Source organism: Mastomys coucha, unplaced genomic scaffold (genome assembly GCF_008632895.1).
Source record: "Mastomys coucha isolate ucsf_1 unplaced genomic scaffold, UCSF_Mcou_1 pScaffold15, whole genome shotgun sequence".
NCBI lineage: Eukaryota > Metazoa > Chordata > Mammalia > Rodentia > Muridae > Mastomys > Mastomys coucha.
In genome coordinates this window covers 45,219,001-45,242,164 of record NW_022196897.1, presented here as the reverse complement: position 1 = coordinate 45,242,164, position 23,164 = coordinate 45,219,001, and the positions used below count along the sequence as shown (strand labels likewise).

At 38.5% G+C, this 23,164-nt stretch overlaps 1 protein-coding gene across 2 annotated transcripts in view; it reads left to right on the top strand.

Annotated features, from left to right (window-relative positions):
* Positions 1-14,112, top strand: part of Acvr1c (activin A receptor type 1C) — a 76,247-nt gene extending 62,135 nt beyond the window's left edge. For both annotated transcript variants that reach the window (XM_031370307.1, XM_031370308.1), the window contains 6 exons: positions 955-1,185; positions 3,838-4,005; positions 5,298-5,454; positions 7,134-7,258; positions 8,446-8,576; positions 13,401-14,112. In XM_031370307.1, coding sequence (XP_031226167.1) covers positions 955-1,185; positions 3,838-4,005; positions 5,298-5,454; positions 7,134-7,258; positions 8,446-8,576; positions 13,401-13,526 — 938 coding nt within the window. In that variant the 3' untranslated portion in view covers positions 13,527-14,112. The remainder of the gene's footprint in view (positions 1-954; positions 1,186-3,837; positions 4,006-5,297; positions 5,455-7,133; positions 7,259-8,445; positions 8,577-13,400) is intronic.
* Positions 14,113-23,164: the final 9,052 nt, after the last annotated feature.

Genomic DNA, 23,164 nt, shown 5'->3' with positions numbered 1-23,164 from the left:
TTCTTTAGTATAAGTAGCAATGTATTCTATAATTTTGCATAGATTCTCTACAGCTTTGTGTTAATTCTATGGAATAGAATTTTAGAAGTAGAGTTACTGTTTGAAGACTACAATCAGTCCAGGCATGGTGTAATACTGTTAGTCCTGGCACTTAAGAGGCAGAGGCAGGCAGTTCTCTGGAAGGTTGAAGCCAGTTTGCTCTGCCTTGTGACTTCTAGGTCAGCCAGAAGTCACAGTAAGACCCTGTCTCATCTCAAAACACCCAAACAAAAAATTGATGAGCATTATACATTTACAAAGAATGTATAAATTTCTTTGTATTTATTAATCAGAAACATATTCTTAGTGTAGCATTCTTTTTTTTTTTTTTGAGACAGGGTTTCTCTGTGTAGTCCTGGTTGTCCTGGAACTCACTCTGTAGACCAGGCTGGCCTCAAACTCAGAAATCCACCTGCCTCTGCCTCCCAAGTGCTAGGACTAAAGGTGTGCCCAACCATTGCCCAGCAAGTGCAGCATTCTTATCTCTCTGTCATTGAGTTTGATTTCTTACATGCACATTTTAATTTTGTTTTGAAAAATAAAAACATCAGGAAGAATGTTTTTCCCTTTGCAGCAGTACCAGGAGCCATGTATTTCAAGTGTTAGCCATGCATGGTTTCCCTTGAGTCAGGCTGGCTTTGTGAGAAATTTAGTAGGATTTGCCACAGTTCTTAGAAATCAGATACCTGCAACAGCAGGCTGTGTTTAAAAAGTTTTATTTGTGAATGAGAGAAGAGAAATTAATAATTTAGGACATTTTATAGATCCTGCCTTGGCATTACAGTTTGTTATAATGATGCTTATTTTTTCAAATTCAACACACTTGCTAAAGTGCTTAAGCATTTGCTTTCCATGTAACAGCTGCCCCCATTGTGACTTTTGTTTGAATAATCAGTCTGCCCTTTCTTTGGCTAGGTCTGCCTCTCTTGGTTCAAAGAACAATCGCAAGGACAATTGTACTTCAAGAAATCATAGGAAAAGGTCGGTTTGGGGAAGTGTGGCACGGAAGATGGTGTGGAGAAGATGTGGCCGTGAAAATATTCTCCTCCAGAGATGAGAGATCTTGGTTCCGTGAGGCAGAAATTTATCAGACGGTGATGCTGAGACATGAGAACATCCTCGGTTTCATCGCAGCTGACAACAAAGGTAAGGTCCGGCTCGCCAGGGCCTGCAAGCAACAATGTTGGGCGGCTTACCAGGGGGCATCATCATCAGTGTCTCAGGAAAACACTTACAATTCTATCTTCTTTATTAAGAAAATCCTCTTTTCTTTCCCACATGCAAATGCACATAACTAAACAGTAAACTGAGGCAGTAAATGATTGGTATGGAGTCATGACGACGCAGCAAGGCTGATATTTGAATTATTAGATAACTTGTATTGGTCAGGAACCAGCCTTCTGCCGCTGGAACCAGTCCTAGGAAAATCTACTAGTCTAGTTGTCCGGTCTTTAGTCACCATGGGTCATGGAAAGATCTAGAGCATTTTGGAGTGTCGAGGAGCATTCGGGTGTGCTGGTCAGTGGGACGTTGTTAGAATTTTGAATGGCTCTTGTTTATCAGCTGGATTAATAGGCTACGTCACAGATCTGGACACCTGTAGGTGTCCAGATCTCAGCACATGTCCTAGACAGTGTGAGAATGAGTTAAGAGATTGTTAGTGGGGTTTGCTATCATTGTTAGTTTGACCATGCCTCAGGAAGGACAGATAACAATTGTTAGTTGTTTTAGTGTCCCGGAGCAAAACAGATCATCACCTATCTGGTATTTAAAGCCAGTACTCTCAAAATATTGTACATATGCTGGAGTAGAGAGGGAGGGATGAAGTTGGTGGATCACCTCTGTGGCTTTCCATTTCCTACAAATCTTTGCTTCATTTTACTGTACAAAAAGAGGAAGTGCAGACAGATGTGAGGAAAGTCAACCCTGTCAGGTTTCAAATTGGAACTTTAATAATTTTAATAAGATGAATAACTTTGATGCAGGCACAGTTACATTTTCATCAAAAAGTAATAGTGTTTAAACTGAATTATGTGTGAAGTTTACACATTTACTATTTCATGGAAAATTAAATAAAACCCTTACTTTTATCTAATAGAAACATGATATTTTATACTCATTATTAATATTAATATTAATATCAAAACATAAGTATATTACATATTATTTTATGCGTTATATGCTATATATAATATATTATAATAATATTACTGTTAATATTAAGAATGGAAATATTAGTAATTTTAATATTTATTATTTATTAGATGGAAAAAGAGATCTTTAGCAGTTTTGCACATTTTCATTATAATTATGTTTCCTAGTTGTGATTTGTTGAGACAGTGAAGGAGAGCTGAGCTGAGATAGAAAGTTCTTCACGAGTTCTATTATTATTATTATTATTATTATTATTATTATTATTATTATTATTATTATTTCAAGTGTTTGGGTAGTTTTCTGTATGCATGTCTGTGCCTAGTGCCCAGTGAGGCCAGAAGAGGACACTGGATCCTCTGGAACTGGAGTTACAATTTATTGTGAGCCACCATGTGGATGCTAGGAATTGAACCTGGGTCCTGTGGAAGAGCAGCCCATGCTAACTGCTGAGCCATCTCTCCAGTCCTTCTTTCCAAGTTCTTAAGGACAAATACTTTAACACTATATCCAAGAATTTTGAAAACCAGACATCTTGTTACACAGCTAAGGAGCCACTTTCCGAAAGAGCTGAGTTATTTCCTGGTCAGGTTTCCCAGCAGTGATCTTAGGGCACCAGTAGGCAGCTCCACAGCTTATCTGGATGAACTAGTATAATGCAGTGCCCTAACAAGGCCATGCTTCTTTCCTTGCATAGAACTGGATTCTCCTGGGCATATCCTTACTTGTAGTCACTCTGTACAGATCCCAAATGGTCTCTAAGATCACTTTCTTCTTCAAGAATTATTTATTTCATGTAACAGTCACAGTTTTAAATTATAGTCCAGTGTAGGACAAAACCCTTGTTGTGAGAGGATGCTTAGGAATGGGCGGCAGGGAGTCTGAAGGTGGGTTTAATGTGTGGTAGGTTGTAAGTGAGCTTTAGAGTACATTGACTTTTCTAAGTCATGAAGATTTCTCACTGCCTGGTTGTGGGAATGAGATCTTTGGACTTCCAGCTCCTGAGCATGTAGCACCCGACAGGGCCGTATTTAACCAAAATGCTCAGGAATCTCTCGACCGGTCAGGGTTGCCCAAACTGTCACAGACACTTTATTTAGAAAGTTACATCTAACTGTTGGAACCCTAAACTAACTTCTAGTATGCTAAACAGTCTTCTTTTAAAATGGCGGGTTAGTTTTTGTTTAAATTGGGTGGGTGTGTTATCTGAGAATATCTAGCAACATCTTGGCTCTTTCTGTTTGGAGTACATAACTTCCTGTTTTTAGAGGCAAATTTCATAGACATTGTTAGGATGTCAGCACTCCTATAGTAGTAATTACGATGTAAATTTTGTTGCAAATTTATTGCTGTAATCTTTCTTAAAAGCTTAATAGTAATGGGCAAGGCCATACTGAGGTCAAAGGTGCCTCTCAGGGGTTTCTCGCACAGTGCCTCTCTCTCTCAGAGGTTGGCATGCACTGCAGTAACTGTCACCAGCAACTACTGATGAACGCAAACAGGGGAAAGATCCCTCATTTGTTGGAACTTCCCTTCACAACTTCCTGCTTCGATGGAAGCTCCCACTGTACCCACATCTGCAATAGTTAAAAAAGTGCTCTTTTTCTTTCTCAACATTTACAACAACAAAGGATGTTCTCTCAATAGATAATGGAACATGGACTCAACTTTGGCTTGTGTCAGAGTATCATGAACAGGGCTCCTTATATGACTATTTGAATAGAAACATAGTGACCGTGGCTGGAATGGTCAAACTGGCACTTTCTATAGCGAGTGGTCTGGCTCACCTGCACATGGAGATCGTGGGTACTCAAGGTATGTATCTATCACCTTTCAGAAAGCTGGCCTTTGTATTGACTTTATTTGAGTTCGTTTCCATAATCAAATACAGAGGAAGAGTGGAAGTCCTTCATAAAAGTGAGGTTCTCATTGTGATGAAAGCAACTTTCTCATAGTCTCAGCACCACACATGATATTCCAGATGTGTTTTCATCCTGAGTGGCTCCATCCTTGCCAACAGACTGCATACCTGGAGTTCTTGTTTTGGTGGCCAAGGCAGTAATATAGTCATATATTGCAGATGATATAAATGCTTGCTTTTGATGATTAAAATGTAATTGGTAAAGATAATGTGACTATGAGTGGAAGCTGGGTGTGGGAAGCTGGGACAGAAGGATTACCCGTGAGTTTGAGGTCATCCAGGGCTACCTGGTGAGTTCTATGCTGGGCTGGAACTGTCTCCAAAAAGATAGAAAAGAATATATGAATATCGTATGTGAAGGGCAAATGATGTGCCCTGCCTTGTTGATTCGCTAAGCCTACTGGAAAGTGACTCTCAAGTCATTAGTTTAAACAGGTCACTAGGTTCATGACCCCTTTATACTCTTAAAAATTATTGAAATTCATAAAGTTTTGGTAAATATAGGTTATAGTTCTTAATAATTTCCACATCAAAAACTTTTTATAGAGAAATTGAAAAACATTGTTTACTTCAAGGAACTGCAATTAGCCAATTAAATATTAATGTAACAGCTTCCAAAGGGCTTATAACTTTTTAATGCAATGTAGTAAAAATAGTGGTTTTGCTTTACTTTTTTGAAAACAGATTAAGCAACTAGCTTATTGTCTGAAATTTCACAATGCTCCTCTTTATACTATTTATCTCTCTCTATGGTTTTGGTTGAAGTAAGTGAAGAAATGGTGGCATAGATGTATAGTGGTTTTAAGGGCCCCCATGGTTCTTCTGTTCTCATTTTGGAATTATTACTCTAGTGCAGTAAAAGTTTGAGTAAATGTTTTGTTAGAAAACATTCGCTCTATTTGTAATCACACAAAATAGTAACTGTAAGTCATTTATTGAACAATCTGGTTATTAATGTTCACAACGGTTACCTGGTGCTCCTCATATTGGAACTACGTGAGCATAAAGCAAGAGTCTGCCCTCACTTAGGTTGGAGTTAGAAGAGGAGACTGCTTGGAAAGATCTACTGGACTTGGGTGTGCAGTCAGAGACAATGTGTCTGAGGAGGTGACATTTGAGCTAAGTATTCTAAACGATTTGCTTGTGAGTGAGAAAAAAATCAATACACTTTTCTTATGCTTTATAGGTAAGCCTGCTATTGCTCACCGAGATATAAAGTCAAAGAATATCTTAGTCAAAAAATGTGACACTTGTGCCATAGCTGACTTAGGGCTGGCTGTGAAACATGATTCTATCATGAACACTATAGACATACCCCAGAATCCTAAAGTGGGAACCAAGAGGTAAGATGACTTTCGTTGGTGGCTTACTAAAGCTTAAATGGTTGATCAAACACCCTGAGTGCTTGTGATGTGTGTTCAAATGTGAAAAAGCATTAGGCTGAAAAAAAAAAAAAACAAGAAGTCTTTCTGGAGATATGGAGACACCAGTGACCACAAGGTGGGATTACAAAGACAGAGGGCTGACTTTTTGGCCCAGGTGAAGTAGCCAATTGGGGGCAGAGACTAGCCCAGGGCTGTGGCAAAGAGACAATTGGCAAGTCATGCCAATGTGACACACTTTTCGATGTCTTTTCTGGAAAAAAAAAAAAAAGAAACCACCTCTGAACTCTAGCACCTTTATGAATCACCAGTGAACTGAAATTCAGGGCTTGCTGTACAGGCTCGAGTTTTAAAGTACACATGCAAAACCAGTGGATTGGAATAGATACATTAGGGATGATATACAATAAAGCCATTCATGTGATAGTCCATGCTCTTAACACACAAAGATGTTGTGTATCAATTTGTATCTTACCAATAGTTGGACTTGCCCTTAGTCTCATAGAATAATGTGCTTTGTGGTAAGACTCATTTGAATACAATTTCCACCTTCAAGGACCAGAATATGCTAGCACTAGGGAGAAGCACTTAGGAAAAGGAGTACACACAGCTGTGGCTGTGACAGGCTCATCAGTCACTACATGTCTGGTTTGTTTCTTTGACCAGCAGGTGGCTCCTCAGCTAGTCTACTTCCATGCCCTTTACTTGGGTTGCAGGTTTCATGGTGCCTTTTCACAATTCTAGAGCTCTTGACCTTGAAATAACAACAATCAAATTATTTTCCTGGACACACTAAAGCGTTTGAGAATAGAGAATTTCTAAAGGAGGTACAGCTGGCTATTGAACCAATTGAGATTTCAGGACACTGAGTGCAAGCCATCTGCTGTCTGCTGTAGACTTATCAAGTAGGCAGAGTCACTCCAGGGAAGCATGTTCGTTCGAATGAGCAGCCCTAACAGACATCTCTTTCTTTGCTTAATAAGGACATCTATCTTACAATTCCTGTATCAGAGACACGCAGGCAAGGCTTGGGTGCTGCTTTCCTTCAAAGGAGGAGCCCAATACTCTGAAAAGAACCCAAAAATTATATAGTCTGGAAAAATGTTCAACTCTGTTTGGGCCAGTTAGACTCAGTCAGGTCCTGTGAGTCTAAGCCTTCTCCCATTAAACTTTGTTCGAACAAGGATATACTTTTCTTGGCCATATTATGTAATAAAACTCTTCATTCTGATATTTGTGGAATACCAGATAGCCTTGCTTTGGCAATTGAGCCCCCAGTGGTGAGGCAGATCCTCTCCTTGTCAGAAGGGAACTTTCCATGATGACAGTTTCTTGAGGTGTTGAGCTCCATTTCTGTTGTTGAGTGTTTTGCTCATGCACTTTCCCAATGTACTCCTTCCAAGTACCAGGCTGCTGTTGATCCTGCCATAATGTGAAATTATATAACCTTTAGCTTTGTTTAAATTTTTAAAAAAACGATGGTTGTGTCCATAACTGGTTTGTTTTTTTTTTAATTTACCCTATTATGGCATCTGAGATGTTCCTTTGAAATTGATGTGCTACCTTAATTTATGTTTTGTATCAAAATGTATTAAAGTTGTGTCTCACTGGACCGAAGCTCAATGTGCACATTTTTGAAGGTATATGGCTCCCGAGATGCTTGATGATACAATGAACGTGAGCATCTTTGAGTCCTTCAAGCGAGCTGACATCTATTCGGTGGGGCTGGTTTACTGGGAAATAGCTCGAAGGTGTTCAGTTGGAGGTAAGCTTTTGGAAATACCCTTTGTTCCCCTTCCCTTGGCACTGAGTACAAGATGGGATTTTCTTTATTTCCTCCTCAGCATACTGAATTGTTTCTGAATAGTTAAGAGAATTCCATTCAGTGATTTTTTTTTTACAGAGGCAAAAGAACCTCCTGTGGAGAGTGTGTGGAGTTTATCTTTTGAATTCTGCTTAGATGAGGGTAATAGTTCTGATCATTCTGATGTCCATATGATTATTTTGAGTCACTTGAAAATTACCTGATTGGAGTCTGGAGGCAGCTGTATCCCTACTCTTATCCCAGAGAAGCTAAATGTCTTGCCAAGGCAGCAGGGCGGTGAGCCTTCTGTTTCCCAGGCTTTCCCTCTTCTGTCTCCTGTGATGTACAGGGCAACACCAGATTAAATAGAGTGGAGAAGTGAGTAGTAGCTCACCCCTTGCCCTCCATGCTTCCCAGAGCTTAGAAATTAGTAAGGGACCCCTGCTAATGTGGTCTAATGAAATTGGTGCATCAGTGGAGAAAAGTCAAATGCTTGTATAAAGCACTTTACAGATATTCCCTTATAAGTGAGACACACTTAGGATGCAGGCTGGCTTAGGACTTCCTATGTTCGTGTGTGTGTGTGTGTGTGTGTGTGTGTGTGTGTGTGTGTGTGTGTGTCATTTTGACAGGTAACAGGTTTGGCAGTAGAAACTTACCTGCTGAACCAGATACCTGGACATTCTAAAACCAAACAGCTGTTTTGCTAGGTAAATCTACTCTATTTACAGAGCACTGATGTTATACTATAGATATTGCAATTAGGGAAATTAGGATTATATTTTTACTATATAATGACAATTTATGAAACTAAAAAGTCACAATGCTTTTATTAGAGATGATATTTGTTTTATATTACTATAAAATTATGTACATTATTTATGCAATGTTTACATCTTATAAGATTATTTTATATTATAAATGTCATAACTCTATAAAGGTACTTAATGGAGTGATTTGAAGTGAATTCTGTTTTACAGAGATAATATTATTTTAACAAAAGTGAGGCTCTGTTTTTCCAAGCTATCGTGTGTGTCTGGCAGAAGTCAGTGTTATTAGCTTGAAATATATATATATATAAGTATATATATATATATATATATTACTGATTGTATATGTAGGGAAATGTATTTTCACATTTCTTATAGGACTTGTTGAGGAGTACCAGTTGCCTTACTATGACATGGTGCCTTCAGATCCTTCAATAGAAGAAATGAGGAAGGTTGTTTGTGATCAGAAACTCCGACCAAATCTCCCGAACCAGTGGCAAAGCTGTGAAGTAAGGCTACTATGTTCTCTTCCTTCCTCTTCCTCCCTCCCCCCGTCATGTTCCTCCCCAGTCATTCTCCCCCTCCCTCCACCCCTTCTCCTCTCTTCCATTTCTTTATCTCCTGGAGACCAACATAAGCTATGTTTTTATCTGTTTCTTTCTACTTCTTTGTTCAGATTACCTTCAGTGAACATTTTTAGTGAATATGTTGGTTTTTTTTTTTCTAAACCTAGTTGCTTAATCCATTCCATTATGAAGGGTACCTTTGTTTTATGTCTTTAGAGGGATTTCATTTTCTTTGGTATTGTGGAAGTACTATGACAGAAACCCCAAAGCCCAGGCAGTTTCAGACACCAGGACACTGAGTAGTGCTTCTCTGAAGTCCTCTCTGACCTAGGTGATTGTTCGGGACATATGTCCTCACCAAGGTGGCTCAATTCTCATCCTCACTGCTCCCTAGGGACATCCAGGTCTCTAAACCTGGCAAAGAATGGAAACAAAAGTGCAGCAGGGCTCTTCAGGGTTCTGCACGAGGAGTGCAAAGTTTCTTCTCTTGCCTCCTAGTAGAACCAGTGGCATGGCATGGTCCCATCACAGGGCAAGGAGCTGGGAACTAAAGGACATGGGCAAAGTCCATGGGTAATTGTACTGTAATTGGTACTTTATGCTTGATCTCAGACTATCTGAAGCTTAATCTCCCACATAAGATAAACCCCCTCTCCTTAGATCCAGCATGGCAGGCACACATAGTGTTCATTCTGCTGTTTGTAAGCTTGGACAGAGAGAGGAAGGGCAGTGGTTCCCTATTCTATGCCTCTACCTCTGTCCCACTCACTGCTCTTTATTGTCTGCCACAGTTAAACATACTAACTAATCCGTTTAGGTCACATGTTACTTCTTCTTTTCTTAGAGGATTGTTTTACCCGTTGCCCTTTTACCTCATCTGTTTCCCTCTTCCAGTATTTTAATTCTTTCCTTTAAGGCAAGTGTTAGTATTTTTGTCTTTTGTCTACTTATCTCACCTCTATGTCTACCTGAGAAGCAGACTTAGAGACTAGTATACCATACCGAAAGAATTAATTTTCTAATATCATTAGTTGTATTCACATCCCCATTTTCCTATATGAAGGATAATAATTAAATGAAAACTTGTGAATACACAGTTTGAAAAGCAGATTATTTCCAGAAGTCTTTGAGAAATTTTCTGCCTTGCTGAGTGGTTAATGTTGATAATAATGATTTTATTATCCTCTGATTTTATATAGATTTTGACACATATATACAGATATATCCTGATAAATATTTGTATTTATGTGCTTATGAAAATTAGGAGTAAACCCTGTTACATGTATTCTTTATTCTTATATTATTTTATGTAAAAATCTGTCCATTTTCATTGCTATGTAGCATTCTTCTGTGTGGATGTAGTAGAATTTCTTTGTCCATTCTAGTATTGGTTATCGTATGTGATTTATAGTTAGCACTGTTACAAAGGATATCGCTAAATGTCTTAGTGAATTTTATGATTGCTGTGACAGAGGACCTGATGACATGAACTTAAGGACAGAAGAGTTATTAAGTTTAGCTCTAGCTTGAAGGTAATATTATGGTGGGAAAGGCATGTCAGCAGGAACACGAGGCAGCTGGTCACACTATGTCTTAGTTATTTTTCGATTGCTGTGAAGAGACTCCATGACCAAGGAAACTTAAAAAGAAAGCATTTAGCTGGAGTCTCATGGTCCCAGAGCATCAGAGTACGTGACCATCGTGGTGGGGTGCAGGGCATCAGACAGACAGTCATTCAGCCCAGGGCATCAGCCCATGGGATAATGTCAGCTACAGTTCGGGTAGATCCTTTGCTTTCTATTCATCATTTCTGGAAATAAGCTCATGAATACACCTAAACAATGTGTTACCAAAGGTGATTCTAAATTCTGTCCAATTGACAAATAAGGTTATCCATTTGGCAGGGATGGAGAGATGGCTCAGTGGTTAAGACCACTTGCTGCTTTCACATAAGACCAGATTTGGTTCTCAGCAGTCACATGGAGGCTCACTACTGTTTGTAACTCCAGCTCAAGGTGATGTGACACATACACACACACACACACAAATTGTAAAAAGAGAGTGATAGTATATAAATATATATATGTCCAACAAGTTTTCAAGCTATTAATTCCTCTGAAGTGTCCACTTAGACAAATGAGATTTCTGCTCATTCTTTCTTCCTATGCTTTTGGAATCTCTGATATATTACCTGAAAGTAGTGTCGGGTAACCTTTTGCTTCTTAAAACATTTTTTTTTTTTTTACTGCTACGTATTTTTTCTTTTCAATTAAACGAATATCGACTTTGATATTAATTTGAGTTTGTCACAGTGTCTTTTCTACTTGCTTTAAATGTGTGTTATTCTTTATGTGAATGAATATTTTGTCTGCATGTATGTGTGTATACCATGTGTTTGCACCATTCCTAGGGAGGCCAGAAGACGGGTTTGTATTCCCTGGAACTCGAGCTATGGGTCACCATGTGAGTACTTGGAATTGAATCAGGTCCTTGGCAAGAGAAAGGAGTGCTCTTAACCACTGAGCATCTCTCCGGCCCTCTATTTGCTTTTAGGAACTTTTCTGTCTTTAGTGTTCTGCAGTTTCTCTGTCTCATGGCTAGTCTTTCTGCTTGTAGGAACTTCAGGTATTTTTGTTTTGTTTTGTTTTGTTTTTTGTTTTTGTGAGGGAAGGTCTCTCCATGTAGCCCACACTTGTAGGAATCCTCCTGCTGCAGGAAATATTTAAAAAAACGACCAGCAGGCTTCCCACCTTACTGCTGGCAACTCTCTGCCCCAGCATGGTCCCTTGGCCTCCGCCTCTAGACCAGCCCCATCAGCAGGGTTCCCCGTGTTAGTTAGCTGCCTCAGTGCCGCCCACCCTCTTGGCCATAATTCCCCTGTGGTTGTTGGTCCCACCTTCTAGTAACCCAGTAAAACAAAACTCTAGAAGCTTATAATTAACAAGTTGGATTTATGTACCAATAAATCCTCATTTCACAGGATGCCCACACAGTAATTTCAGAGACAATTGATAATGATACAACTTACCCACCTAGATCAGACAAGTTATCCCACTTATTCTATCCCTATATGATATTCATAAATACCTGTGGCTATTTAAAACCACATGAGATCAGGATCTTCTTTCTGTCCCTCTGCCTCCATCTTGGCTTCTCTCTCTCCCGTCCTCTCTGCCTCTCCAACTCTTAGCTCTGTCTCCCTTTTCCCAATCATAGGCTTCCTGCTGCACTCATATTTAAATAGATTGGACAGGGAAAATCCTGCCGCACCTCCTGCTGTAGCCTCTGAGCTGATGTCATAGTGTGCACCGCTAAACCCAGCTTTGTCTTTAAACTTGTTTGAACAAAGACTACTCTCATTCTAAGGACTTGTGACCTTCCTCTGCTCCAGAAAATTCTGTGAGAATACGTCTTCAGATAATTCTCTCATTGTCTCCAGTTCTATTTTTGGAAAACTCAGTGGCTGCTATTAAGCCTTTCAGATTCTGCTTTGTGTCACCTGCATTTCCTACCTTGGCACCTGTATACTTGTTCTTGTGGATTTATTTTCCACTTCTTTGTTTTTACCTCAGATATGTCTCACTTGCCATTTAACATATCCATGAGATTCTTTATTTTCGTTCATACCAAGAACTTTTACTGAAAGTATTGTTTCCCCCCTTCCCCACAGATAGTTGGAGTTCTAGTTCTTTTTTTAAATGATTCTACTCGTTATTGTTTTGATTGACTTTTTTTTTTTTTTTTTTTTTTTTTTACCAAAAGCCAATGTAATTGGTTTTTCTTAGGGACTTGCATTTGGGGGAAGACTCATATGCACACATTTATTTTTATTATGTTTATTTTCTTACATGTATGTGGAGATGCATGTATGTGCCAGAGCAGAGTGGCAATGGCCAAAGGACAACCTACAGGAGGCAATTTCCTCATTGCACATGCAGGTCTGGAGATTAAATTCAGATTTCCAGGCTCAGTGGCAAGGTGTCTTTACCTGATGAGACATCTCACTAACTCAAGCTTTATGTTTAAATCAAATCTAGGGCCTCCTCTCCCCCTCTGCAACCTCTTCTCTGCTTTTTGTTAACTTTCCTGTCTTTCACATGTGGTCCCTCATCTCCGAAGTTCTACATCAGAAGATGATCATATGCCGCTGGAGTCCCTATCTTCAGTGACTCCCTGGGGCTCTCATGTTTCTTGCTTTTACGTTGTCTTCTCTAAGTATACATCTTCTTTCTTTGACAGTTCGTTCATACTGACTTTTTCTATTTACCTTCAGATCATCGTCTGCTACATGCAAATATGAATGGTAAAATTGTAAATCTTAGTTGTCAGTCTGATCATTTTCTTTTCATGCGTGTACACATCTGATTAAATGTAACTGGGAATTCACACCGTTTCTACAGCCGTCGGTGGCTCATGCTGCTTCTTACCTGTTCAATTAGAGACAGGGTTTCATGGAACTGGCTTGGCCTTGAATTCCTGCTGCTTTTGCCTCTACCTCCCCAAGTACTGGGGCTGTGAACTTGTCCCATAGCACTCAGGTATCATCTCCTGTCTTAGCGGAGTTCAAAAAGAGCCACGGTGGCATCCAAGAAATCACCGATTTCATTTCAGCTAGTCTTTGCAAGATTAACGTTTGTGCCTTTAGAAAGGATTTTTTTTTTTCAGAAGTTTGACCCAGTTTCCTTGATCATCCCCTGATCTGTGATTTCACTTTTTTTATCCTCTGTTCTGCACACCTTAAACCTTTCCTGTTTTTTTCTCCTGAAGGCACTCCGGGTCATGGGAAGAATAATGCGTGAATGCTGGTACGCCAACGGGGCAGCACGCCTGACGGCCCTGCGCGTGAAGAAGACCATCTCTCAGCTGTGTGTCAAGGAAGATTGTAAAGCCTAACGCAGCGTACAGACAAAGGGAGAGTGCTCACAGCTTTCCTTCATGGCTCCTGCTTTGTGTAAATGTTTTTGCTTCTTTTCTGCTGTGTTTTATTTTAGTTTCTACCTCAAGGATGACTCACTACAGTGTTGAAGTGTCCCAAAGGAAGCATGAAAAAAGATAACTCTTTAAGTTCAGCATGGGCAGGTCTTGACTTTCCATGTTGTCCTTAATTTTATTTTTTAAAGGGGACACGACTTATTTTTCTTTTTATTTAAGGAGGAAGATGTTATGAGTATAAGATAAGCTACATACAATGGTTAAAAAAAAAACAATTAAATTTTTGTTATACTTGAATCAAGAGCATCCACAAATGAGATGAAGACGTATTTAAAATGTGAACTAGAGTATGCTATAGTGAAATGGAACTGTAAAAATTAACTGGACCCTTGAAAATTAAATTTTGCTCAGAATTTTCACATTTAAAGACTGGAAAGGTGGAGTATCAAAGTGATGCCGTGTTCTCAGGACTTGCTTTCTTCTCCTTGCCACTCTGCATCACTACGACAGCTGTCCCTATGTAGTTTGAAAGCCACCCGAGCCATTACTCCTGAAAAATAACAGAAGTACGGATGTCTCAAACACTGTGAAATGACTTGGAATCATAGAGCTCTTGCCAGAGATGGTCACAAACCCTGTGACAACTAGCATTGTGAAGTTTGCTGGCCATTATATGTCCTCAAATTCCCATAGTTCTTTTCTCCCCAAGTGAGAGCATCATCAGTTGTAATATTTAAAATTTAGTCACATAGAGAGTGCAGTGAGTATTTTGCAAGACCATAATAGATTTTCTAGAATTTCAGAACCAATCTATTAGAATTTCATCATAGAAATGTCATCATTATCCCATTCAATAATAAAAAAAAAATGTTTTCTGAACATTGCCAAATATTGACCAAATATAAGCATACATTTTCTAAAGATGTATGTCTTAAGATGTCATTGCTTTTGAGGTACATATTTGGAAAGAAAATGACTGAAAGGTCAACAAGGGAAGAATTTGAGAAAAGTTAAGAGAACTCTTCCAAAGGAGTTTAACCACTTACTAGGAACAGAGATTGCATTGGTTATTACAAGACATTCCTGGCCTTTTAAGAGGGACCATGCATGGAGAGATTTGGAGGGTCTATCTCTATTCTCCTTTTTTGAAGTTCAGAATATTTAATAGGACATCAGATATTTCCTTCAAATGTACTATAGGCTTTAGTGAAGGTGATTTAAATCAATGTCTTTCAGTGTTCTGAATCAGTTTCCCAAACCCCATACTTTAGAACTTTCTTCTGCCTAGATGTTCTTAGAATGGAAGTACTCCCTGACAAGGTCTTGAAGAGTGACATGTTAACATATTCTATTCTTTGATGGTTCTGACAGTAAAGGCACGTTCCATGGATATTTTTAAGGCCAAATATTTGATAGCCTTTCCATTATAAATAGGGCGAAGTTTTACTCTCTAGCATGCTGTAAAGCCCAACATGGGGAACAACATTCTGAAGGATACAGCTATGTGTTCCATAAGAGGGAAACTTGATGTCTACATTTCACCTTGGAGATGTGCTACTAGATCATCTCATTTGACTAAGTGGAGATAAGAGGAACAAAAGGCTCTGACAGCTATGGGGTTTGCATGTACTTCCATTCCCAGTCATGTCCTCATCCATTTATAAGCACGGGGCACCCCATAACTTGCTTGCCACAATATTGGGTACAAGAGGGAATAACAAGATAGATAGGTCCTGCCCTCGGGGATTTTAAAGTTTAATTTGGGAGTGGGAAAAGGCATGTGAGTATGAGGGAAGAGAGTAAATTGACAGATAAAATATGCAGTGGGATGCCTTTGAGTTCTGTGTGACAATGGTTTCTAGAATAGGTCTGAAAATCACTTCCAATTTGCAACACATTTAGAAGGGATCTTTATTTAGATATTACAGCCTAATTATATCATCAGTATCAAAAGGTGCGCCTACGTGAATGGATGTTAAGAGAACCATGTGAGGGGAGACCTGGCTTGTGTCTGTCATCTTACTTCACAGTTTCTACATGATGGGAATGAAGTTATTTACTTCAATGATTGTATTCAAATATCCAATGAAAAAAACCTACTCTGCCCTGTTCCATTCACCACTGTTAGGGGAATGTATTTACTAGATTTTTAAAGAGAAGGTGTTGTCACATCTTTACTTTGGTCATTATGTTTTATAATTTATTTCAGAGCATATACAAACATAACCTATATTTTCTTGGTTCAGATTTCACAGTGGAGAAATTTCACGTTGGTACATTTTGAGACGTTTTGCTCATTGTTCTGTTGCTGAACTGTATTTCCTAAGTGAATAATCTTAAAGAGCAGAGCTGCAGAAGTAGATGAGGGAACAATAGAAGTTGTAGTTTTTGCTTAACGCTCAACATACATAGAGGCTGCTCACTTATAAAAAATAGAGTAATATTTAGAGCATAAGGCAGATTTACTGTACATATCTATGCGGTTCAATTTTATATTATGTGTTTTTGATGGAATTTCATGTAACACGTGTTCCTTTTAAATTTTGTTATGAGCAAAAATATCTTCTTAGGTCAGGTGCAAAGTGACATTATTGCTTTGCTCCTTACGGATATTTTGGCTCCGGGTATAACATAGAGCTTAGGAATGCTATTATGAATTTTTAGTACTGTATGCAGAAATGGTGGGGTTTATACACAGCATCACTTCTTGAAATATGGAACGCATTATTTGTTGTCTACATTTGAGCATGAATTTGTTGCCTTATAAGTTGTGCGTTTAAGTTTGTAATCAGTACTGACTCTGTTGTCTGCATCCTTCCATGTCTAAAATATTTGGCATGTCACATCTAGAATTCTTAATTTATGTTCTGCCATGAGAGTTAAGTGAAACATGACTGTCACGCTCTATTTTAAGCGCAGCACTTGCTTTTCATCTTTATACTTTTCAATTAACTTTGCATTTTAGATTTCCATAATTGTATGAAAATAGTAACCTGATCATAATGTCTAAGAGTTTTAAATCGGCGTTTATTTTAAAATGGAAAAAAAATCTACAATACATTCATTAGATCAGAAGTTCCACAATCACTTATTGTTTAGAGTGCTTCTACTACTGCAGGATGATTAAATAAAAGAAACATCTACCGTCCTGGAATTTTGCCACCACGGGACTTATTGAGACAGAGCAAACTCAGGGCAATCTTGGAGAGGAAGCAAAAGTCCCAGGGAGGAACTTAGCACACTGCCTGGAGGCAGGGAGCAGGCATCTGCCATCATACAAGGACCAAGAGAACAACTTGAAATTACTTGGCAGGCAATGATTTTTGACTGATTCTTGAAAGTAAATATGAGCATTTACATGGCTAAATTAATTCATTTAAAATGTGGAAATTTTTGACTTCTATCAAGAAGTTAGGGAACAATAACAAATGTATGCAAGTTGGTAGCTGAATTCTTCAATATTCATTTCCTTTATATAACTTGAAAAACCAATATTATCAACCACTCAGATATGTTTATGCTTAGTGTCCTAAAATGATGTCACTGTAGTTTTTGAAGCTATTCTCTCTCTCTTTCATTTGTGAAGCGTATTATTTCCACAGCTAACAATACTGTGCTCTAAATCTGAATCCTGATACTCACTTCTATTTTATTCACTATCTTAGTGAGAACAGTCATCATTTTAAGGGCTTTTAATTTTCTTTGCAGGATTCTTTAAAACTAAACCAAAAAAGACAGAGGGACAGACAGACAGAAGGAAAGAAGAAAGAAAATCTAGAAGGCAAAACATTCATTAAAAACCTAGTATTAATCAGAATGTCTGTAGTGTTCCTATTTTTCACAGGATACTGATGCAAACTTCCTGGTGCTTGGCTTACTCTTTACACTCCTCCACCTTTATTTTGGTTCGTTATCTTTCTCCTACTATTTTTTTTTTTTTTTTTTTTTTTTTTTTTTTGGTTTTTTTTTTTTGAGACAGGGTTTCTCTCTGTAGCCCCGGCTGTCCCGGTACTCACTCTGTAGACCAGGCTGGCCTCGAACTCGGAAATCCGCCTGCCTCTGCCTCCCAAGTGCTAGGATTAAAGGCGTGCGCCACCACCGCCCGGCCTTTCTCCTACTATTAAACATAATGTTCTTTCATCATCTTCCAAAATTATAGTTACTTTCTAATTATTTTTAAACATAGGTATTATTTAACTTAATCATTATAAAATTGTACATTTATAATGGAGAAGAAGTCCCTTAGTGTTCTAAGTTCTTTCATATGTGCCACAGTGCAAAATGAAAATGAGAATTTAAAAGTTAAAGGGACTCTTGAGCCTCCTACCTTGGTTCTAATATTTTGTAGATGAAGAAACTGTAGACCAGACATTGGATGGCTGCTAATGGTTGTAGAAACACGGTGGTGACACCTATTTCACAGCCTCACCCACTTTTATAAATTGAAAGGTCAACCAGCATGGATCTAATACTGTTTTGTGCTCATATTAACATCACACGCCATTCAGTGCTGATGGTCAAACCCTACTTGTTGGTGCATTTCTGTTAAAAGAAAGGGCTTAGGCCAAGGTCACTAGGAAAAAATGAAACTAGACAAAGCAAAAATCTAAAAGTAGTCATCAAGATATGCAGAAAAGCCAAGGAGTACTGATAAATTTGGAAATGTAATTGAAGAAATCTAGTGTGGGGAGAGTTTTGGTGCTGCCTGGAGGTGTAGAGAAGAGGCAGAGAGGACTTGCTTCACAACTGATCTGGGTTCAATTCTCAGCACTGGCAAGAGGAACATAGGAAGGAGGGAAGAAGGGAAGGAAGGAAAGAAGGAAGGAAGGAAGGAAGGAAGGAAGGAAGGAAGGAAGGAAGGAAAAAGAAAGTATTCTTAGTATGAATAATGATTACAGAAGCTTCTGGACTTTCCTTGCTCCCTTCCTGCATGTATTGCTCTTTTCCCTTGTATGTTGGAGTGGTGAAAGGTGACTTGGTACACAAACTGGAGACTATGTTTAATGTCCTTTATAGTCTCTCTCTCATTTGTTTTGTCTTTGGCATCATTTTCTCCCGCTGGCAGATTTCCTGAGCCCCGCCCCCACCACTCCACACGGCTCTGTCCTTTCATGTGTTTAGAACCCTGTCCAGCCTGTTACACACGGAACCTCTTAACAAGGTTTTAATTTCCCCACTGTGTAGAATAGGTCTCGCCTCATCAGTTCATTAGTGATTGTTCTCTTGACACTGGGAAGAGGGCTCTGTTAATGGCAGACATGACTTTCTCTTCAATTTTAGTCAGACTGTCTGGTTATATTGTAGCTCTTGGCTAGTGTGTAAAGAATATCTGCTTCCGCTTTAATGCTGAATGCCACTTAAACAGCGACTTGAACAAAGACTGTGAAACACGTATCCCATAATGTGATTGCTCACGTTACATCTGTGATAAATGAGCCACTGGTCTGTTTTACTCCTGTCATCCTTTGAAACATTTTTACTTATTTTTATGTGTTAGGGGAGTTTTGGTTGAATGTGGGTCTGTGTACCGTATGCATATCTGCTGCTTGGGTAGGCCAGAAGAAAGAGTCTGATCCCCTGGACCTAGAATTACAGGTAGTTGTGAGCTGCCACATGGGTGCTGGAAACCAAACCTTGGCCCTCTGGAAGAACATCAGCCAGTGCTTGTAATTGCTAAGCCATCTATCTCTCTTCTGCCTCTGCCATGTTTTTAGACTAAGCCATGTGCCATGCTGTTTGGAATGCAGATTATGCTGAAATTAGGTAACAATCTCCACTTTAAAATTTGTTATTGATAACTGCCAGGATTCTTCTCCAGTTAGTCATAGATGAACACAACATTTGGGAGAACATGAGTTCCAGCTCATCCTCATTTTAATACTGCCAGAAATGTATTTTTCTCCTTGTTGGTTTATGTTACATTACAAGAAGTTTTCTTCCTGGACCCAACACTTTTCATTGGAATATGCAATTCTTCCCTGGGTTTTAGGAATCTGCCTGCTCACACAGCCTGAGTGTGGCAGGAAATTCACCTTTCCAGCATCCCACATAGGAATTTACCACAGGGAACTCAACAGCTTGGGGCCACTGGGGACTGAGGTGAGCACTGGAACCAGCTCTTCCCTATAGACACAATTCTAGAACTTTATAGAAAAAGACATTGTGTGTTTCTATATCAACACAAAATGCCCAGGTTTATCCATCATTATGAAATAGAAGCTAAATTTAGAAATGATTCTTGACATATGCAAACTGAACCCAGAATTTGGAAGAATAAAATACTCTGACTTTTCATCCGTGTACTCCCAAGAGTAATGAGGTGGACCGTTTATCCTGGTGATGGATGTATCTTTTCCCCAACCCAAGCCATCGGCAGCGAGCAAGGCACAGTAGCCTCAGTTTCTAGCCATCCACTAAGTTTTCATTCCATGGGTGAACCTACTCATTTGCTTCACCTGTAAGGGAGGCTTGTATGTCAGGCTCTAAGGAAGTCAGCCATAGAAAGAGACTTATCACTATGTTTGCTTTTTCATTGGCAAGACAGTAGTAACTAGGCAATTTTAAAGATCTACCAGCTCTCTGTTCTGTTTATCAAATAAGAGCATCTGAGTAAAAATTAGACTCTAGTTCATTTCTAGAAGGGCTTATATCCAGCTTCTGTACTCTCCTGACCCTGAACTGCATAGGATTGTTCACACTTGATTGGTGTTTCAGATTTTAAAAGGGTCTAAAAAGAGAAAATTGGATTCAGATCTTAAAAAAAAAAAAAAAAGGATTTTGGATTAATTTTCAAAGCACTAATACTAATTATACTTTTCTTGGAGTAGTGACTCTCATCTTATACCTAAGAACATACTACACATGTCAAAACCACTGCATTTTGACATTGCGAAAACATGCCTTGAACTCTTGAACTCCTGTGAACAGAATCACTGTTGTAAAGACCTTTTTTTTTTTTTTTTTGTAAGCTTGTTGGTATTCTTAAGTATGTAAAAAGATGTCGGCTTCCACAGGCTCAAATGAATGTACATAAGGACTGTGAAAAAAATAAATTGGGTTTTAAAATAAGAACTGGGCGATAAATTGTATCTAAACTGTGCAGATGGGAATTGTCGAGTGTGGCTGTGTTTTCATTGTTGAAGGTTGAACAGAGTTCCACAGAGTCATGGATGACATTCAGATGTTTCATGAATTTTGGATCTGTGAACATATGCATTTTATAGTCATATATACTTATATTGTTAAGAAATAATCATATTTTAGAATTTAGTAAGAACTCAGTGATAGCCTTCATACCAAAACGTTTAACTTTGCCAACAGCGAGTCATAAAAAAAGTATTTATTTTAAAGCTTTTTAATACAATTGCATAACTTCCTGCCGCCTCCAGGTGTACATACTTCTCTGCCTAAATGTTATATTTTTATGTATGCATTTTCAGAAAGCATATTGTTTTGGAAAGTGGCAAAGACAATGAATTAAGCACTCGTTGCACTTGTTTCTGTAAAGCATAAAGAGCTCTATTTTAAATAAAAGAAAACGTGTCATATGTTGGTATCCATGTGCTCATAATCTCTTTCACAACTGTGTTTATATTTGTATGCAGAGTGCAGGCAGGGGAGTGGCGACTGAGAACTGGTTCTGGTAGTGGTGGAATCTCCCCCTTTTCCTCCCTCCCTCCTCTCTTTCCTTCTTTCCTACCAAGTTATATAGAATTTTACAATTTCAAAGTCAGAAGACACACTTATTTAAAGCTGTTTTTTTTTTCTCTGAATGACACGTAGGACAATATGTTCTTAAGGGGTTTATCTTTTCTATATTTTGCATTCATTTTTTTCCATTTTTAAATTTTATCTGTGTGCTTTGCCTACATGTGTCTATGTGCACAGAGCTGTTCAAGAGACCAGAAAACAGCATTGTCCTCTGGAACTGGAGTTACAGATGGTTGTGGGTCATCATGTAGGTCCTGGGAATTGAACTCAGGTCCTCTGGAAGAGGAGCTACTGCCTTATCTACTGAATCATCGCACCGTCTCCCTACTCCACTTTGAATTTTGAACATATTTTATTGAGGAAGTACCAGTTTGCCCTGCTTCTATCCCATTTCAAAATCCCAATTGCTCGAGTCACTTCCCAGAACAGAGCAAACTCAGTGTCTTCTCTTCTGGAGTCTCTGTCTTCGTCTCCAGATTCTGCCCTTCCTGCTGTTTCTTGGACTTTCTAAGCATAATCCTGTCCCAGGAGTTTGACCAGAATTCCTTAGAAGTAAAAGCACTGTGGATGTCAGGGAGGGTGCCGCCTTTCCTATCTTCCCTTATCATCCACCGTGAGCTTCGCCTTACTGGTTTGCTTTATTGCACTTAGTACTATTTGGCATTATTTTCCAACCTGTACCTAGTGGATATAGACTCACAGGGTCTAACTCCCTGAGTGTTGGCTTACGGAATTTGAAGATACAGTTTTAAAACCTTAAGAGAAATGTGTTACTTTGCCCGATGACAAAACTCTGTGGGCCTTATGACCTTTTGGAACCTGCAGAACTTTTGGCCCTAACTAATAATGGTTATTTGGGAATAATATCACAATTTTGACGCTTCAAGCACTTGGCAAAATAGGCAGAATACTATGTTGGTTTTTTACTCTTGGTAAAAGGCCTGAAATTCTTTTGCTATTTTTTAATTTCATTTTTAGGATTATCTTTTTTTTTTTAAATAAGCACCCCAATGATCTTGCATTAAATAAGTATTAAGTGGATTTGTAAGCAATTATATTTATAAAAAATATTTTTATCTACTTATATATTTAAAGGAACTTGCAAATAACAAAAGAAAGAAAGAAAAGAAAAATCACACACCAAAATTAACCAGACTCAAAGTCTATATAACTCAGTGAGCTCTATTGTTAAAGCTGTGGAGTTTCTTGTTAGATTTACACTTTCACTGATCTGGACCAGTAAGTGGTTCTTCTTCAACAAATTCCTGAGAGAAAGGACCAGGACATAAGAAAAGATGAATGTAGAAAGCTGTGTTCAGGAAGTCTTACTTCCTAAAGCTTGAATTGGGCAGCTTTCTAAAGTCTATTTAATTACAATAGTTTCCTCAGAGGGTGGCTCTTATTACAATATCTAACAACCTTATAATTATACTTACTTCTGCAATTAAAATATTTTAGTATTATTTTTCTTTCATCTATTAGTCAACAAATCTTTATCAGATACTGTTGCAATATGAGTCATTGTCAGAAGATTTCAATTCTGAGTGATGAATTAAGTACATATGATTTGGAAAACCAGTCTGGGAAAATATATACTGTTTTTGTATTATGTAACCAGAAAATGATATAACACCCACAAGATATACAAATCAAACATTTATTTAAAGAGGATGGTTTCCAAGAACTTTCAGAGAAAAATTAAATAACTCATAAAATCTTGATGTTAATAAATAGTTAATTTCAAGAAAACAAGGCTGCAAATTTGAGAAATGGAAAAGTCAGGAACATAAGACTCTGTCTGACTTTAGAGGGTACAAACGGAACTACTCTAAACAAAATCATAATCATGCTTGGAATGAGGACAAATATTAAACATCAGAGAAGACATA